Consider the following 15,000-nt stretch of genomic DNA (forward strand, 5'->3'; position numbering starts at 1 on the left):
TTATCATTCACCGTTACTTATACAACATATAACAACCGCAGACCAACAGATAATTGTAACGCCATATAATTCTACCTCAGTCAATCAACAAGTACTTCCGATACTAGAGAAGTATTATTTGGAAAAAGTGCTATTTAAACGTAAATAAAAAAAATTACGAAAATAAAATCATTTAATTTATATTCTACCAGCCACAATATACGATGCAACAACTGCTTCATGATTTATTTAAAATAGTTCATGACAAAACCACTTCGCTTGTAATATCATAAACACCCTCGTTTTACAGATCATAAAAAAGTGTTTACAATATAATTTTTTTTACATCTTATTAATGTTCGTCCAAGACTAACTCATTTTTTGTGTACCGAGTGAAAACAATCTTTCAAATGTCATGCAAAAGCGCAAGTTGAGTCTCAAGATATGCTATTTAAAACTATCAACAACAAAATACCTTTTCTATGTTGTTGCAAAGTAACTTTTCTTAAATAATAAAATATTCTAAAGTTACATTTTAAAGTGTTTTGTCAATCCACGGTAATGCCCCTTTATATACTGCAAGACACATCATCCTTTCTCACGCTATCAAAAGTACCAAGTTATGTTTCTGGAAATTTTAACCAGAATCTCTTTTGCATATTTATCCAGAACCCCTTTTCTATATTCGTCCAGAATCCCTTCCAGACTTTCTTCATAAATTTTTCCAGAATCCCTGTTATACGAGTATATCTATCCAGAATCCCTTTTATGCATCTATCTAGAATCCCTTTTACATATTTATAAAGAATCCTCTTATATATTTATTCAGAATCCCTTTTATACGAGTATATATATTATCCAGAATCCCTTTTATGCATCTATCTAGAATCCCTCTTACATATTTATCAAGAATCCCTCTTATATATTTATCCAGAATGTCTTTTACATGTCTATCCAGAATCCCTTTTACATATTTATCCAGAATTCCCTTTTACATATTTATAAAAGTCACTATTTTTCCTATACCCTAAAAATTCTACTAATTTCATTTATGTAACTTCATCCAAAACCATCCAGGATGAAAAAAAAAATAAATTCCTTTTCGTACATAATATAAAAAGCCATACACAACGAAAATCAACAGGTCCCATTTCTCTCGTTGAAAACCTACCGCTTCCGACTTTTAACCACATTATTTTTCGATTCGTGTAGAAGCCATTAAAAAAACACACACACCAGAATTCGCCCCCTCCATGTTTTTTTCCGTGCCTTTTTTCTTTTAAATAGTTTTGACCGCAATGTTGTCATTGAGAAACATGTATGATACCTAGAAAAAATCAATCCCAGTTTCGAATTATAAAAAAAAAAAATTTAAATCTGACAAAATGCATCTGTGATATTAGAATGACCACGTTTCCACTAATCTTCATAAATTGTTTGAATAACAGTTAAAAGCACTGGAATACATACCTATAACATGCTTGGTATGAAAATGTTTCCAATACAGTTCAAAAACAATTGCTGAATGAATAATAAGACATAGTAATACTTCAATTACTACAAGTAAAGCAAGTACACTTTATATATATAAATATATATATATATATATATATATATATATATATATATATATATATATATATATTATATGTATGTATATATATATATATATATATATATATATAGTGTATATGAACATGCATGTATGTATGTAGTATACGAATTATTACCTCAAATTATATATATATATATATATATATATATATATATATATATGTATATATAAATATACAAATAATATATATATATATATATATATATATATATATATATATATACATATACATAAAAGTCTAAGACAGCCAAACCTCTGCATATATGAACGAGACACGCGATTATCAGCATTTAACCCGGGATGAACTTTAAGAACATCACATAAAGACCATAATACATATAAAACTGAATGCACCATCGAAAATAAACGTATACATATAAATATATGACACAATCAAATAAACCCAGGAGTAGGGAAGACATTACAGAGAGAGTCAAATCGTGGGACAGACCCTTTCCAAAGGGTGACCTCAGAGAACCTTGTCTCACCTAATCCCCGTGATCTGGGACAGATAATCAAATAATTCATGCAAGACCAGTCATTACTATCGGGCAGAACCAGGCAGGTAATATCATTTTACTTTAAGCTCTCAGTGATCGGATTAAACTAATCAATAATAATAATAATAATAATAATAATAATAATAATAATAATAATAATAATAATAATAATAATAATAATAATAATAAATAAATAAATAAATAAATAATTACCCCAATAATAATAATAATAATAATAATAATAATAATAATAATAATAATAAGAAGAAGAAGAAGAAGAAGAAGAAGAAGAAGAAGAAGAAGAAGAAGAAGAAGAAGAAGAAGAAGAAGAAGAAGAAGAAGAAGAAGAAGAACAATAATATTATATAAATAATAATAAAAAGAAATCATTACCTTAATAATAATAATAATAATAATAATAATAATAATAATAATAATAATAATATCTTTGGAGTGGGAAGAGCTGTTCTTTTTCAATTCGCAGTTTCCTTTTCTCTATATAATTCCAGTCCTTTCACCCTTCACTTCAACTCTTCGACGCCATCTTACACCGTGTTATCTTTGTCTCACCTTTTATCAAGTCTTTGTTGCACCAAAATACTCCTTATCCTTTTTTTAGTTTTCTGAAAAGAAAACCATTGTGCCGGCTTTGTCTGTCCGTCCACACTTTTTTCTGTCCGCCCTCAGATCTTAAAAACTGCTGAGGCTAGAGAGCTGCAAATTGGTATGTTGATCATCCACACTCCGATCATCAAACATACCAAATTGTAGCTCTCTAGCCATAGTAGTTTTTATTTTTTTTTAAGGTTAACGTTAGCCATAATCGTGCGTCTGGCAACGATATAAGACAAGGCCATCGCCGGGCAGTGGTTAAAGTTTAATGGGCAGCGGCGCATGCAACATTATACCGAGACCACAGAAAGTTAGATCTAATTTCGGTTGACTTGATTATACGCAGTAGCGGCTGTACAGAAAACTCGATTGCTCCGAAGAAACTTCGGCGCAATTTTACTTGTTTTATTTCATGTATTATACAAATTCCCTCTAAACTCAACTTTTTACATTACACGTTTCTACTTCACTCTGCATCTTTCTCTCTTTTATTGTATTACAACTTTTTACTTTTCTAGGAACATTTCTCCTCCTAATCAGCCAATCAATATTTCCAACTCATAATATAATTTAAAAGCTGTCATTACTTATTATATTTCGCACGTCATTTCTCTCTTATTATCCCCTCTCCATCATCATTATTCCCCCCTGCTTTAATATTTCCTACTTCCTTCATAAAGCATACTTATTACTTCCTTGAAAATTCTCTCATGTGCGTACATCAGGGGATTGAATTTTAAGCTGAGGCGCGACCTCGTTCGTCGTAGTTCCTGCTTCAACTCAATTTACGCGTCTTGTTCCACTAAGCTATGCTGGTAGAGGACTTTGTAAGCCGCGGGATTTGCAGGTGGGATTATTAATTAGGATAGGTTAGGAAATTTATACATACATTATTTAATATATAATATATATATATATATATATATATATATGTATATATATATATATAACGGGACCTCATAACTGGGTGGTATATATATTATATATATAGCTTTAACTTTAATTTTCTGACTAAATAATAGATACCACTTACACAATTAATATATATATATATATATATATATATATATATATATATATATATATATATATATATATATATATATATATAATATATTTTATCATTTGCATTAATGCAATTATTAACCTAACCTCATTGAAACCGGATGGTATCTAAAGGAGTTATTTAGTCAGAAAATTACAAGCTTTCCAGGAATAACTGTCCTCATTGTCCTGGAAAGCTTGTAATTTTCTGAATATATAACTCCGCTAGATACCATCCAGTTACAATGAGGTCCCGTTAGTAATACATATACATACATACATACATACATATATATATATATATATATATATATATATATATATATATATATATATTATATATATATATAATATTATATATATATATATATATATATATACATATTATGAGTGAAGGAACGAAAGGAAAACATACTCTAATGAATGGCGACCACACAAAATAAGAAAATAAAAATATAAAATATATACACAAAATAATAAAAAGTAATTAGTCATTAATAGATTATCCACATTAAAACACACACAACTTTAGCCTCCAGAGTAGAAATAAAAAATTATCCAAAACAAAAGAAAAAAAGGAACAAAATTCACCTAACATCTAACTAAACACATCATAAAATTCTAAAAAAAAAAAATAAATAAATAACTAAATAAATAAAAACAAAAAAAATAAAGCATCCCAGTAAACTCTGACAACAATAAAATAAAAGTTTACACATCGAATACATTAAACCCAAAGCACCTGGTGGGGGCCTTTTATTTACATACGAAAAAGAAACTGCTGGATTTTCGCTTACTCGTAGAATTACCTCCCCCCTACTAACCAACCACTCTCTAATACCCCCACCCCCAACCACACCCCACCCACAATGTCCATACCCCCGCCCAACACCCCCTTCTTCTTATTCAAGACGTTCCAGAAGCCGAGAGAGAGAGAGAGAGAGAGAGAGAGAGAGAGAGAGAGAGAGAGAGAGAGAGAGAGAGAGAGAGAGAGAGAGATAATTAACCCCGAAATAAAAAGCTCCTGGGCGGAAGATATTCACTGGCAAGAAGCATAATACTAAGAACAAAAATTATCATAAGAAAATAGAGCGGTGGGACGGTTATGTCCTTACGGCCGGGAAGAGAAAGGTCAGTTCTTTTATAAAGACTCTCGCCTCGCCCCCTTTTTCCCCATCCGCGAGGTTTACGCTCGGATTTATTGCGGAATAAAAGGGATTCTTTATTTTTTTTTTTATTTAAAGGTCGAGTGTGATTATAGCGCTGTGGTTATGATTATGGATACCACCGTCCCGTCATATTATCATTACTTTGTGATGACAGTAATCGTCAATACATAATCGTCTTAATCATCATCATTATCATCTACTGACCTACTCTAATACATTCTCCTTACATTTCAATAATTTACTAACTTTTTTGTCTGTTTATTTATCAAATATATTAATTTATTTTCTTTTTCAATAAGCGGTCTCTTCTGTCTGTATTTTCCCTTTACCTACTTTTACTTTTCTAGTGAAAACATTAATATTTTTGGAAGCTTGAATTTCAATGAAATGACCCCTGTGGGCTTGTTCTCTATGAATAGAGTTTATCTTCTCAATAATAATAATAATAATAATAATAATAATAATAATAATAATAATCATAATAATAATAATAATAATAATAATAATAATAATAATAATAATAATAATGCAATAGCCCTTGTGGGTTTGTTCCATATGAATAGGGTTTATCTTCTGAATAATAATAATAATAATAATAATAATAATAATAATAATAATAATAATAATAATAATAATAATAATAATAAACATCAGTTGCAACAATAAAAACATCAGTTGTAACAGCTTTATGATATGCTGCTTCTGCTATTACCACAGTTGTTGTTATTATTATCATTTTTTAAAGCCTCATTAAAACAGAGTAAATAAAACTGATATATTATCAGTCTCTCGTGCTCACATCAATGAGGAAAAACGCTGATTGCACGCACATATACAAACAAACAAACAAACAAGCCCAAACGCATACATAAGAAGCGTGTTGGATCGCTGGAAATTATCAATATAAACAGAAATAATGAGAGGTATGAAGCTGCTAGTGGAGAGAGAAATCACGCCTGCCTCTCTCTCTCTCTTCTCTCTCTCTCTCTCTCTCTCTAAAAACAAACAATAAAAATGTATAAATATATATAAATACATATAAATATATATAAATATATATATATATATATATATATATATATATATATATATATATATAGAGAGAGAGAGAGAGAGAGAGAGAGAGAGAGAGAGAGAGAGAGAGAGAGAGAGAGAGAGAGAGAGAGAGATACGTATATATATAAATATATGTAATATATATACATAGAGAGAGAGAGAGAGAGAGATATATATATATATATATATATATATATATATATATATATATATATATATATATATATATATATATATATATATATATATATAGAAAGAAAGAGAGAGAGAGAGAGAGAGAGAGAGAGAGAGAGAGAGAGAGAGAGAGAGAGAGAGAGAGAGAGTAATTACGAACTCATCCACATAATCCTGGAGCCTGAAGCGCTCAACAAACACACAGTATTATCGAAGGTCGTTTAAATAAAAACAGTATCGCATGAATGAATGGATATTTACACGACTTTCAATGAATATCTGATGAAAAATAAACTCGCCAGAGAGATTCATCACCTCATTTAAAGCGCAAACAAAAAAATATGAGGCAAATATAAAAAATGCTGGGGCAGGAAAAACGGGATTAATTTGCCTGAGGTTCCTATTGTTGATAATATTTTTATTTACGTCTGTTGATAATAATATTTTCATTTACGTAAATAAAGTGTAAAAAATCGATTTCCTGGGTTTGAGAAGATGTACGTGTTTTTTGCCATGAGTAAATATTTAAGAAAATCATTAAACTGAAGGCTTATGAGAAATAGCAGGAAAAAAGGCATTATTTGCCTCCGGTTCATAGTTGATAAAATTGTTTTTATTTACTTAAGTATATAAATTCGCATTCATGAATCTGAGAAAATTTACATTTTTTTTTTGTCATGAGTAAATATTTAAGAAAATCAGTAAATTGAAGACTTATGTTAAAATTATGAATACTTGCACATTGCGAAACATTTCCACGCCATGAAAAAAAAACACCACAAATAGGAGAAAATATATTTTTAAAATTCCACACTCAATTTCGAATCGTCATACTCCCTCTCCAGCGTGGAGACATTATTAAGTAAATCGCTTTAATATATTTGTTTTTCAATTCGTGGTTTTTCCCAAGTTTCAAACTTCGGTACTGATCAGTTATCATTCTAACGACAAACGAGCGCACTTGGGCAAATTAACAAAAAAAAAATAAAAATAATCTTAAACATAAATAAAGTATATCTGTGAACGTCACGGATCAAACGGAAAGAGCGAAGCCTGTAAGAACAAGTAAAAAAATGCCCCGAAGTTTCTTCGGCGCAATCGAGTTTTCTGTACAGCGTACAATCAAGGCCACCGAAAACAGATATATCTTTCGGTGGTCTCTGTATAATGTTGTATGAGCCGTGACCCATGAAACTTTAACCATGGCCCGGTGGGGGCATATCCTTTATCGTTGCCAGACTCACCATAATGGTTAAATTTAACCTTTAATCAAATAAAAACACTTGATGCTAGAGAGCTGCAATTTGGTATGTTTGATGACTGGAGGGTGAATGATCAACATACCAATCTGCAGCTCTCTAGCCCCAGTAGTTTTTAAGGTTTGAGGGCGGACAGAAAAAGTTTTAGCTTTCTTTTACAGAAAACTAAAACCAAACAGAAAACTTTAGTGAGACATAACATCAACAAAAACAAAACATAAACAAAGACAAGCTTACTAATAAACAAAAGAAAATTTGCGAACATTGCTAACCAAGCACAAAGAGTGAAGCAACCAATAAAACCAAACAGAAAACATTAATAATTTTTAAAAATTGAAGCGAACGAATAAACTAATCTTAAAAATAAACAAAGAAAATCTGGGAACGACACTAACCAAACAGAAGGGGTGAAGTAAATTATAAAAGCAGACACAATAACAAATCTTAAAAAAATAAATCTGTGAAACTCACTAAACAAACAGAAGGAGCGAAGCAAACAACGAAACCAAACAGAAGGAGCGAAGCAAACAACGAAACCAAACAGAAGGAGCGAAGCAAACAACGAAACCAAACAGAAGGAGCGAAGCAAACAACGAAACCAAACAGAAACGAAGCAAACAACGAAACCAAACAGAGCGAGGAAAACAACAACGAAACCAAACAGAAGAAGCGAAGCAAACAACGAAACCAAACAGAAGAAGCGAGGCAAACAACGAAACAACAGAAACCAAACAAGAAACCAAAGAGGAGCGAGGCAAACAACGAAACCACAGAGAAGGAGCGAGGCAAACAACGAAAACAAAGAGAAGGAGCGAGGCAAACATCGAAACCAAACAGAAGGAGCGAGGCAAACAGAGGCAAACAACGAAACCAAACAGAAGGAGCGAGGCAAACAACGAAACCAAACAGAAGGAGCGAGGCAAACAACGAAACCAAACAGAAGGAGCGAGGCAAACAACGAAACCAAAGAGAAGGAGCGAGGCAAACAACGCAAACAGAAACGAGGCAAAACAACGAAACCAAAGAGAAGGAGCGAGGCAAACAACGAAACCAAAACAGAAGGAGCGAGTCAAACAACGAAACCAAACAGAAGGAGCGAGGCAAACAACGAAACCAAAAAGAAGGAGCGAGGCAAACAACGAAACCAAACAGAAGGAGCGAGGCAAACATCGAAACCAAACAGAAGGAGCGAGGCAAACAACGAAACCAAACAGAAGGAGCGAGGCAAACAACGAAACCAAAGAGAAGGAGCGAGGTCAAACAACGAAACAAACAGAAGGAAGAAGAAGGGAATCAAAAAACGAAACCAAAGAGAAGGAGCGAGGCAAACAACGAAACCAAAGAGAAGGAGGGAGCGAGGCAAACAACGAAACCAAACAGAAGGAGCGAGGCAACAACGAAACCAAAGAAAAGGAGCGAAACCAAAACAGAAGGAGGCAAACATCGAAACCAAACAGAAGGAGCGAGTCAAACAACGAAACCAAACGGAAGAAGCGAGAAGCAAACAACGAAACCAAAGAGAGCGAGGCAAACAACGAAGCCAACGAAAGAAGGGCCAAACAACGTGAGGCAAACAACAACAAACAGAAGGAGCGAGGCAAAAACCAAAAGAAGCGAGGGCAAACAACGAAACCAAACAGAAGGAGCGAGGCAAACAACGAAACCAAAGAGAAGGAGCGAGGCAAACATCGAAACCAAACAGAAGGAGCGAGGCAAACAACGAAACCAAACAGAAGGGAGAGTCAAAACAACGAAACCAAACAAACAGCGAACAACGAAACCAAAGAGAAGGAGCGAGGCAAACAAAGAAATCAAACAGAAGGAGCGAGGCAAACAACGAAACAAACAGAAGGAGCGAGGCAAACAACGAAACCAAACAGAAGGAGCGAGGCAAACAACGAAACCAAACAGAAGGAGCGAGGGAAACAACGAAACCACAACAGAAAGGAAACAACAAACCAAAGAGAAGGAGCGAGTCAAACAACGAAACCAAACGGAAGAAAAGCAAACAACGAAACCAAAGAGAAGGAGCGAGGCAAACAACGAAACCAAAGAGAAGGAGCGAAGGCGAAACAACGAAGAAGCGAAGCAAAAACAGGAAGGAGCGAGGCAACAACGGCAAACAACGAGGTAAAACAACGAAACCAAACAGAAGGAGCGAGGCAAACAACGAAACCAAACAGAAGGAGCGAGGCAAACAACGAAACCAAACAGAAGGAGCGAGGCAAACAACGAAACCAAACAGAAGGAGCGAGGCAAACAACGAAACCAAACAGAAGGAGCGAGGCAAACAACGAAACCAAACAGAAGGAGCGAGTCAAACAACGAAACCAAACGGAAGAAGCGAAGCAAACAACGAAACCAAAGAGAAAGAGCGAGGCAAACAACGAAACCAAACAGAAGGAGCGAGGCAAACAACGAAACCAAAAAGAAGGAGCGAGGCAAACAACGAAACCAAAGAGAAGGAGTCAAACAACGAAGGCAAACAACGAAACAAACAAAGAAACAGAAGGAGGAGTCAAAAACGAAACAAAAGGAAGAAGCGAAGCAAACAACGAAACCAAAGAGAAGGAGCGAGGCAAACAACGAAACCAAACAGAAGGAGCGAGGCAAACAACGAAACCAAACAGAAGGAGGAGTCAAACAACGAAACCAAACGGAAGAAGCGAAGCAAACAACGAAACAAAAGAGAAGGAGCGAGGCAAACAACGAAACCAAAAAGAAGGAGCGAGGCAAACAACGAAACCAAACAGAAGGAGCGAGGCAAACAACGAAACCAAACAGAAGGAGCGAGGCAAACAACGAAACCAAATAAACCAAACGAAACCAAAGAGAAGCAGAGGCAAACAACGAAACCAAACAGAAGGAAGGCAAACAACGAAACCAAACAGAAGGAGCGAGTCAAACAACGAAACCAAACGGAAGAAGCCGAAGCAAACAACGAAACCAAAGAGAAAGAGCGAGGCAAACAACGAAACAAAAGAGAAGGAGGAGCAAACAACGAAGCAAACAGAAGGAAACCAAACAACGAAACCAAACAGAAGGAGCGAGGCAAACAACGAAACCAAACAGAAGGAGCGAGTCAAACAACGAAACCAAACGGAAGAAGCGAAGCAAACAACGAAACCAAAGAGAAGGAGCGAGGCAAACAACGAAACAAAAGAGAAGGAGCGAGGCAAACAACGAAACCAAAGAGAAGGAGCGAGGCAAACAACGAAACCAAACAGAAGGAGCGAGGCAAACAACGAAACCAAAGAGAAGTAGCGAGGCAAACAACGAAACCAAACAGAAGGAGCGAGGCAAACAACGAAACCAAACAGAAGGAGCGAGGCAAACAACGAAACCAAAAGGAAGAAGCGAAGCAAACAACGAAACCAAACAGAGGAAGCGACGCAAACAACAAAACCAAACAAAAGCGAAGCAAACAACAAAACCAAACAGAGGAAGCGAAGCAAACAACGAAACCAAACAGAAGGAGCGAAGTAACAACAAAAAAAAACAGAAGCAAAGCAAACAACAAAACCAAACAGAAGGAGCCAAGCAAACAACAAAACCAAAAATATGAAGCGAAGCAAACAACAAAACCAAACAGAAGGAGCCAAGCAACAACAAAACTAAACAGAAGCGAAGCGAACAACAAAACCAAACAGAAGGAGCCAAGCAAACAACAAAACCAAAAAGATGAAGCGAAGCAAACAACAAAACCAAACAGAAGAAGCTAAGCATACAACGAAACCAAACGGAAAACTGTAAATAAGAGAAATCAACGAATAAGCAGGGAGGTGGCGGACTGGCGAATTCCGCAGATGCCGATTTTAATGAGAAATTTCGGCTGACGGACTAAAGGCACGGGGCCATTACCCGAGGAGAAAGGGGGAATTCGGAATGGCTCCATTATAAAGGTATTTCTATAGACGGGGTCGGAATTCGGATTATATAAACGAGAAATTAAACATGTTTAAGTATGCTGCTGCTGCTGCTGCTGCTGTAAGCCCTCGTGATTGACCGTGCAATTACCTACATTGTGTATACACACATACATACCTACATCTATTCAAATATGCACACACACAAATATATATAATATATATTATATAAATATATATACACATGTATGTGTGTATGTGTGTGTGGGTATGTATAATAAGCCTGTCAATCTGCAAGTCAAAATAAACAATGCTTTTATTTTTCTACAATATTTTCCAAATAAGTAACAAATGCGACGATGATTTTTCGGCGCAATCGAGTTTTCTGTACAGCGTAAAATCAAGGCCACCGAAATTAGCTCTATCTTTTGGTGGTCTCCGTATAATGCTATATGAGCCGCCTCCCATTAAATTTTTACCACTACCCGGTGGTGGCCTGTCTTTTATCGTTGCCGGACGCACGATTTTGGCTAACTTTAACCTTAAATAAAATAAAAACCACTGAAGCTAGAGGCCTGCAATTTGGTATATGTGATGATTGGAGGGTGGATGATCAACAAACCAATTTGCAGCCCTCTAGCCTCAGTAGTTCTTAAGACCTGAGGACGGACAGACAAAGCTGTTACAATATTTTCCTTTTACAGAAAACTCAGAAACTACCTCGCATCTGTGTACAAAATTCAAAAAAAAAAACGACCTCTATACAAGAGACTAGTCATATACACCCCTTTCCTTTTCCATTTCAACGTCACTTTTTATAATACCTGTTTGAACAACAGTATATATATGTCGATTTATGATATTGACTGTATGTAATTTAGATTCGAAATACAAGCAATTCTCCAATATAAGATCTTACCTTCCCACCTCTAGATCTGTCCCTACTTCGAAAACTTTCCCCTGAAATGAAGAAGGAATGGAATGGAATAGACAAATTAGGCCAAGGGCCAAGCACTGGGACCTATGAGGTCATTCAGCGCTGGAAAGGAAATTGAGAGCTGTAGGTCTCAAGGGTGTAACAGGAGGAAAACCTTGCATTTGCACTATGAAATAATTATTAGGAGAGGATGGATAGCAAGATGGAAGAAAGATATGAATGAAGGTACAGTAAAAGAAATGAAAGGGGTTGCAGCTAGCGGCCGAGAGGACGCTGCAAAGAACCTTTAGTAATGCCTACAGTGCACCCCGTGAGGTGCACTGACGGCACTACCCCGTTCCCACTACGGGATGAAATGAAGAAGGGAAAGAGCCAGGAAACAAACAAGTAACCTTCAGTAACGTCATGGACGTCCTTCTCTCTATTCAAGCTTTGGAATTCTTGTTTCCTTGTTCCCAGGTTCATAAGACATACCCTTGGGCCGAGGATCGGGACGGTAAGTGATGTCCCTAGGGCCAAGAACTGCCGTCTCGACTGTCAGTTATGCTGACGACAGTTTCTGACGGTATACTAGCTAAAAAAAAAAAAAAGAAGAAGAGAGAGAGAGAGAGAGAGAGAGAGAGAGAGAGAGAGAGAGAGACTGACTTACAGTAACAGATGACTACAGACAACGAAATACGAAAAGAGCATTTCGAACTAAAAAAAAAAGAAAAAACACAAATAAACAGATATATACGGAAACGACAAGAAAGAAATTATCGATCTTATTGTGAAGTGAAAGACGTAAACACGAACAATGTGAAGGAAAAACTGCGTTAAAAGCACCGCATTCGAAATTGATTTTCTTGAAGCGTCTGCAAAGGCTTAAGATGTTTTCAATGAATTCTGATAAGAACTATAAAGTTTAACCTAACCCAAGGCAAAAAACAATTTTATTATTATTATTATTATTATTATTATTTATTATTATTATTATTATTATTATTATTATTATTATTATTATTATTATTATTATTATTATTATTATTATTATTCAGAAGATGAACCCTATTCATACAGTACAAGCTTACAGGGGCCACTGATATTATTATTATTATTATTATTATTATTATTATTATTATTATTATTATTCAGAAGATGAACCCCATTCATATGGTACAAGCCCACAGGGGCCACTGATATTATTATTATTATTATTATTATTATTATTATTATTATTATTATTATTATTATTATTCAGAAGATGAGTCCTATTCATACGGTACAAGCCCACAGGAGCCTCTAACTTGAAATTCACGCTTCCGATGAATATGGTGTTCATTAGAAAGAAGTAATTAGAAAGCAGTAACAGGAGGTAAAGGAAAATACAAACAGAAGAGATCACTCACGAACAAAGAAAAAATAAATTAACAAATTAATCAATAAGTATATGAAAATGGAAGTAAATTATTCAAATGCAATGAGCATTGTATAACAGTAGTAATGCCCTGCATCTTCGGTTGAACTTTTGAAGTCCCAAATGCAGATGAGAAACAAAGATAGTTAATTAAAATCAATATATAACAACAGCCCATTCACGATGAGCAAACGGAGCCCATTTTAACATTATAAGCATCGTTTTCATCCATTAAATTAACAACGCTAATTCTCTCTCTCTCTCTCTCTCTCTCTCTCTCTCTCTCTCTCTCTCTCTCTCTCTCTCTCTCTCTCTCTCTCTATCTATCTTTTTCCTATACCCTATTCAGTCACCACATCGCCGGTAAACAATTAAAGCAGAACGCACCTTCCAACACAATGGCCCAATCAATTCTCCATAAATATTCCTAATTGTAATTACGATCCAACTCCTTTTCATTAAGGGCGGCCCTACGTCCCGGGCCTTTCACAATGCCCACCTCACCGGAAAATACCAAGCGATTTTTTTTTCCTATGATACGATTATTTTCTAATCACGAGGAGAAAACTTAACTCTCTCTCTCTCTCTCTCTCTCTCTCTCTCTCTCTCTCTCTCTCTCTCTCTCTCTCTCTCTCTCTAATTGTTTTTATCTCTAGTACCTAAATTAATATTCTGCCTTATGCTGTATGATGCAATTATTTATTTTCTAATCACGAGGAGAAAGCTCTCTCTCTCTCTCTCTCTCTCTCTCTCTCTCTCTCTCTCTCTCTCTCTCTCTCTCTCTCTATAATTGGTTTTATCTCTAGTACCTAAATTAATATTCTGCCTTATGCTGTATGATGCAATTATTTATTTTCTAATCACTGGCTTATGCTGATGATGCTTTCTCTCTCTCTCTCTCTCTCTCTCTCTCTCTCTCTCTCTCTCTCTCTCTCTCTCTCTCTCTCTCTCCAATTGTCCATTTTGTTTTCATCCATACCATCAAAATGTTCTCACTTATAATCAACCCCACCCCTCACTCCGTTTATTTTTTTCTTTTAATTCCGAATCTAATAACCATTCGCTTTCTATCCCTATTACATATTTTTTTCTCTCTCGCCCTCTCTTATTTCCCATTTATTTTACTACTGGTGTATCCACATCCTCAAAAATGTAGGGCCGGGTCTGAACAGCCAGCCCCGACCCCGCACCCCCACCCCATTCTGCGTAATTCTAAAAGGTTCCAGTGATATGCTGTAATGTCTGCACCTTAAATTAATTAGTCTATTTTTTAATCTTTTTTTCGGCAAAGTTTTCTTCCCTGTATTTCTTATAGTGTTCTCACGTATATTTCTTACACTGTTCTCCCCTATGTTTCTTCTTTTGTTGTCCCCTTTGTTTCTTATACTGTTCT

General features: G+C 35.2%; 2 protein-coding genes across 5 annotated transcripts in view; one reads left to right on the plus strand and one right to left on the minus strand.

The window, feature by feature from the left end:
* The window catches only part of LOC136840405 (peptidyl-prolyl cis-trans isomerase G-like), a 31,338-nt gene extending 20,666 nt beyond the window's left edge, over positions 1–10,672 (plus strand). Inside the window, exon 2 of the mRNA XM_067107088.1 lies at positions 7,891–10,672. Within this exon, the coding sequence (XP_066963189.1) occupies positions 7,891–10,672 (2,782 nt within the window). The remainder of the gene's footprint in view (positions 1–7,890) is intronic.
* The window catches only part of LOC136832218 (uncharacterized), a 417,668-nt gene that overhangs the window by 316,020 nt on the left and 86,648 nt on the right, over positions 1–15,000 (minus strand). The gene's annotated exons all lie outside the window — the stretch shown is intronic.

This window comes from Macrobrachium rosenbergii, chromosome 1 (genome assembly GCF_040412425.1).
Source record: "Macrobrachium rosenbergii isolate ZJJX-2024 chromosome 1, ASM4041242v1, whole genome shotgun sequence".
Classification (NCBI taxonomy): Eukaryota; Metazoa; Arthropoda; class Malacostraca; order Decapoda; family Palaemonidae; genus Macrobrachium; species Macrobrachium rosenbergii.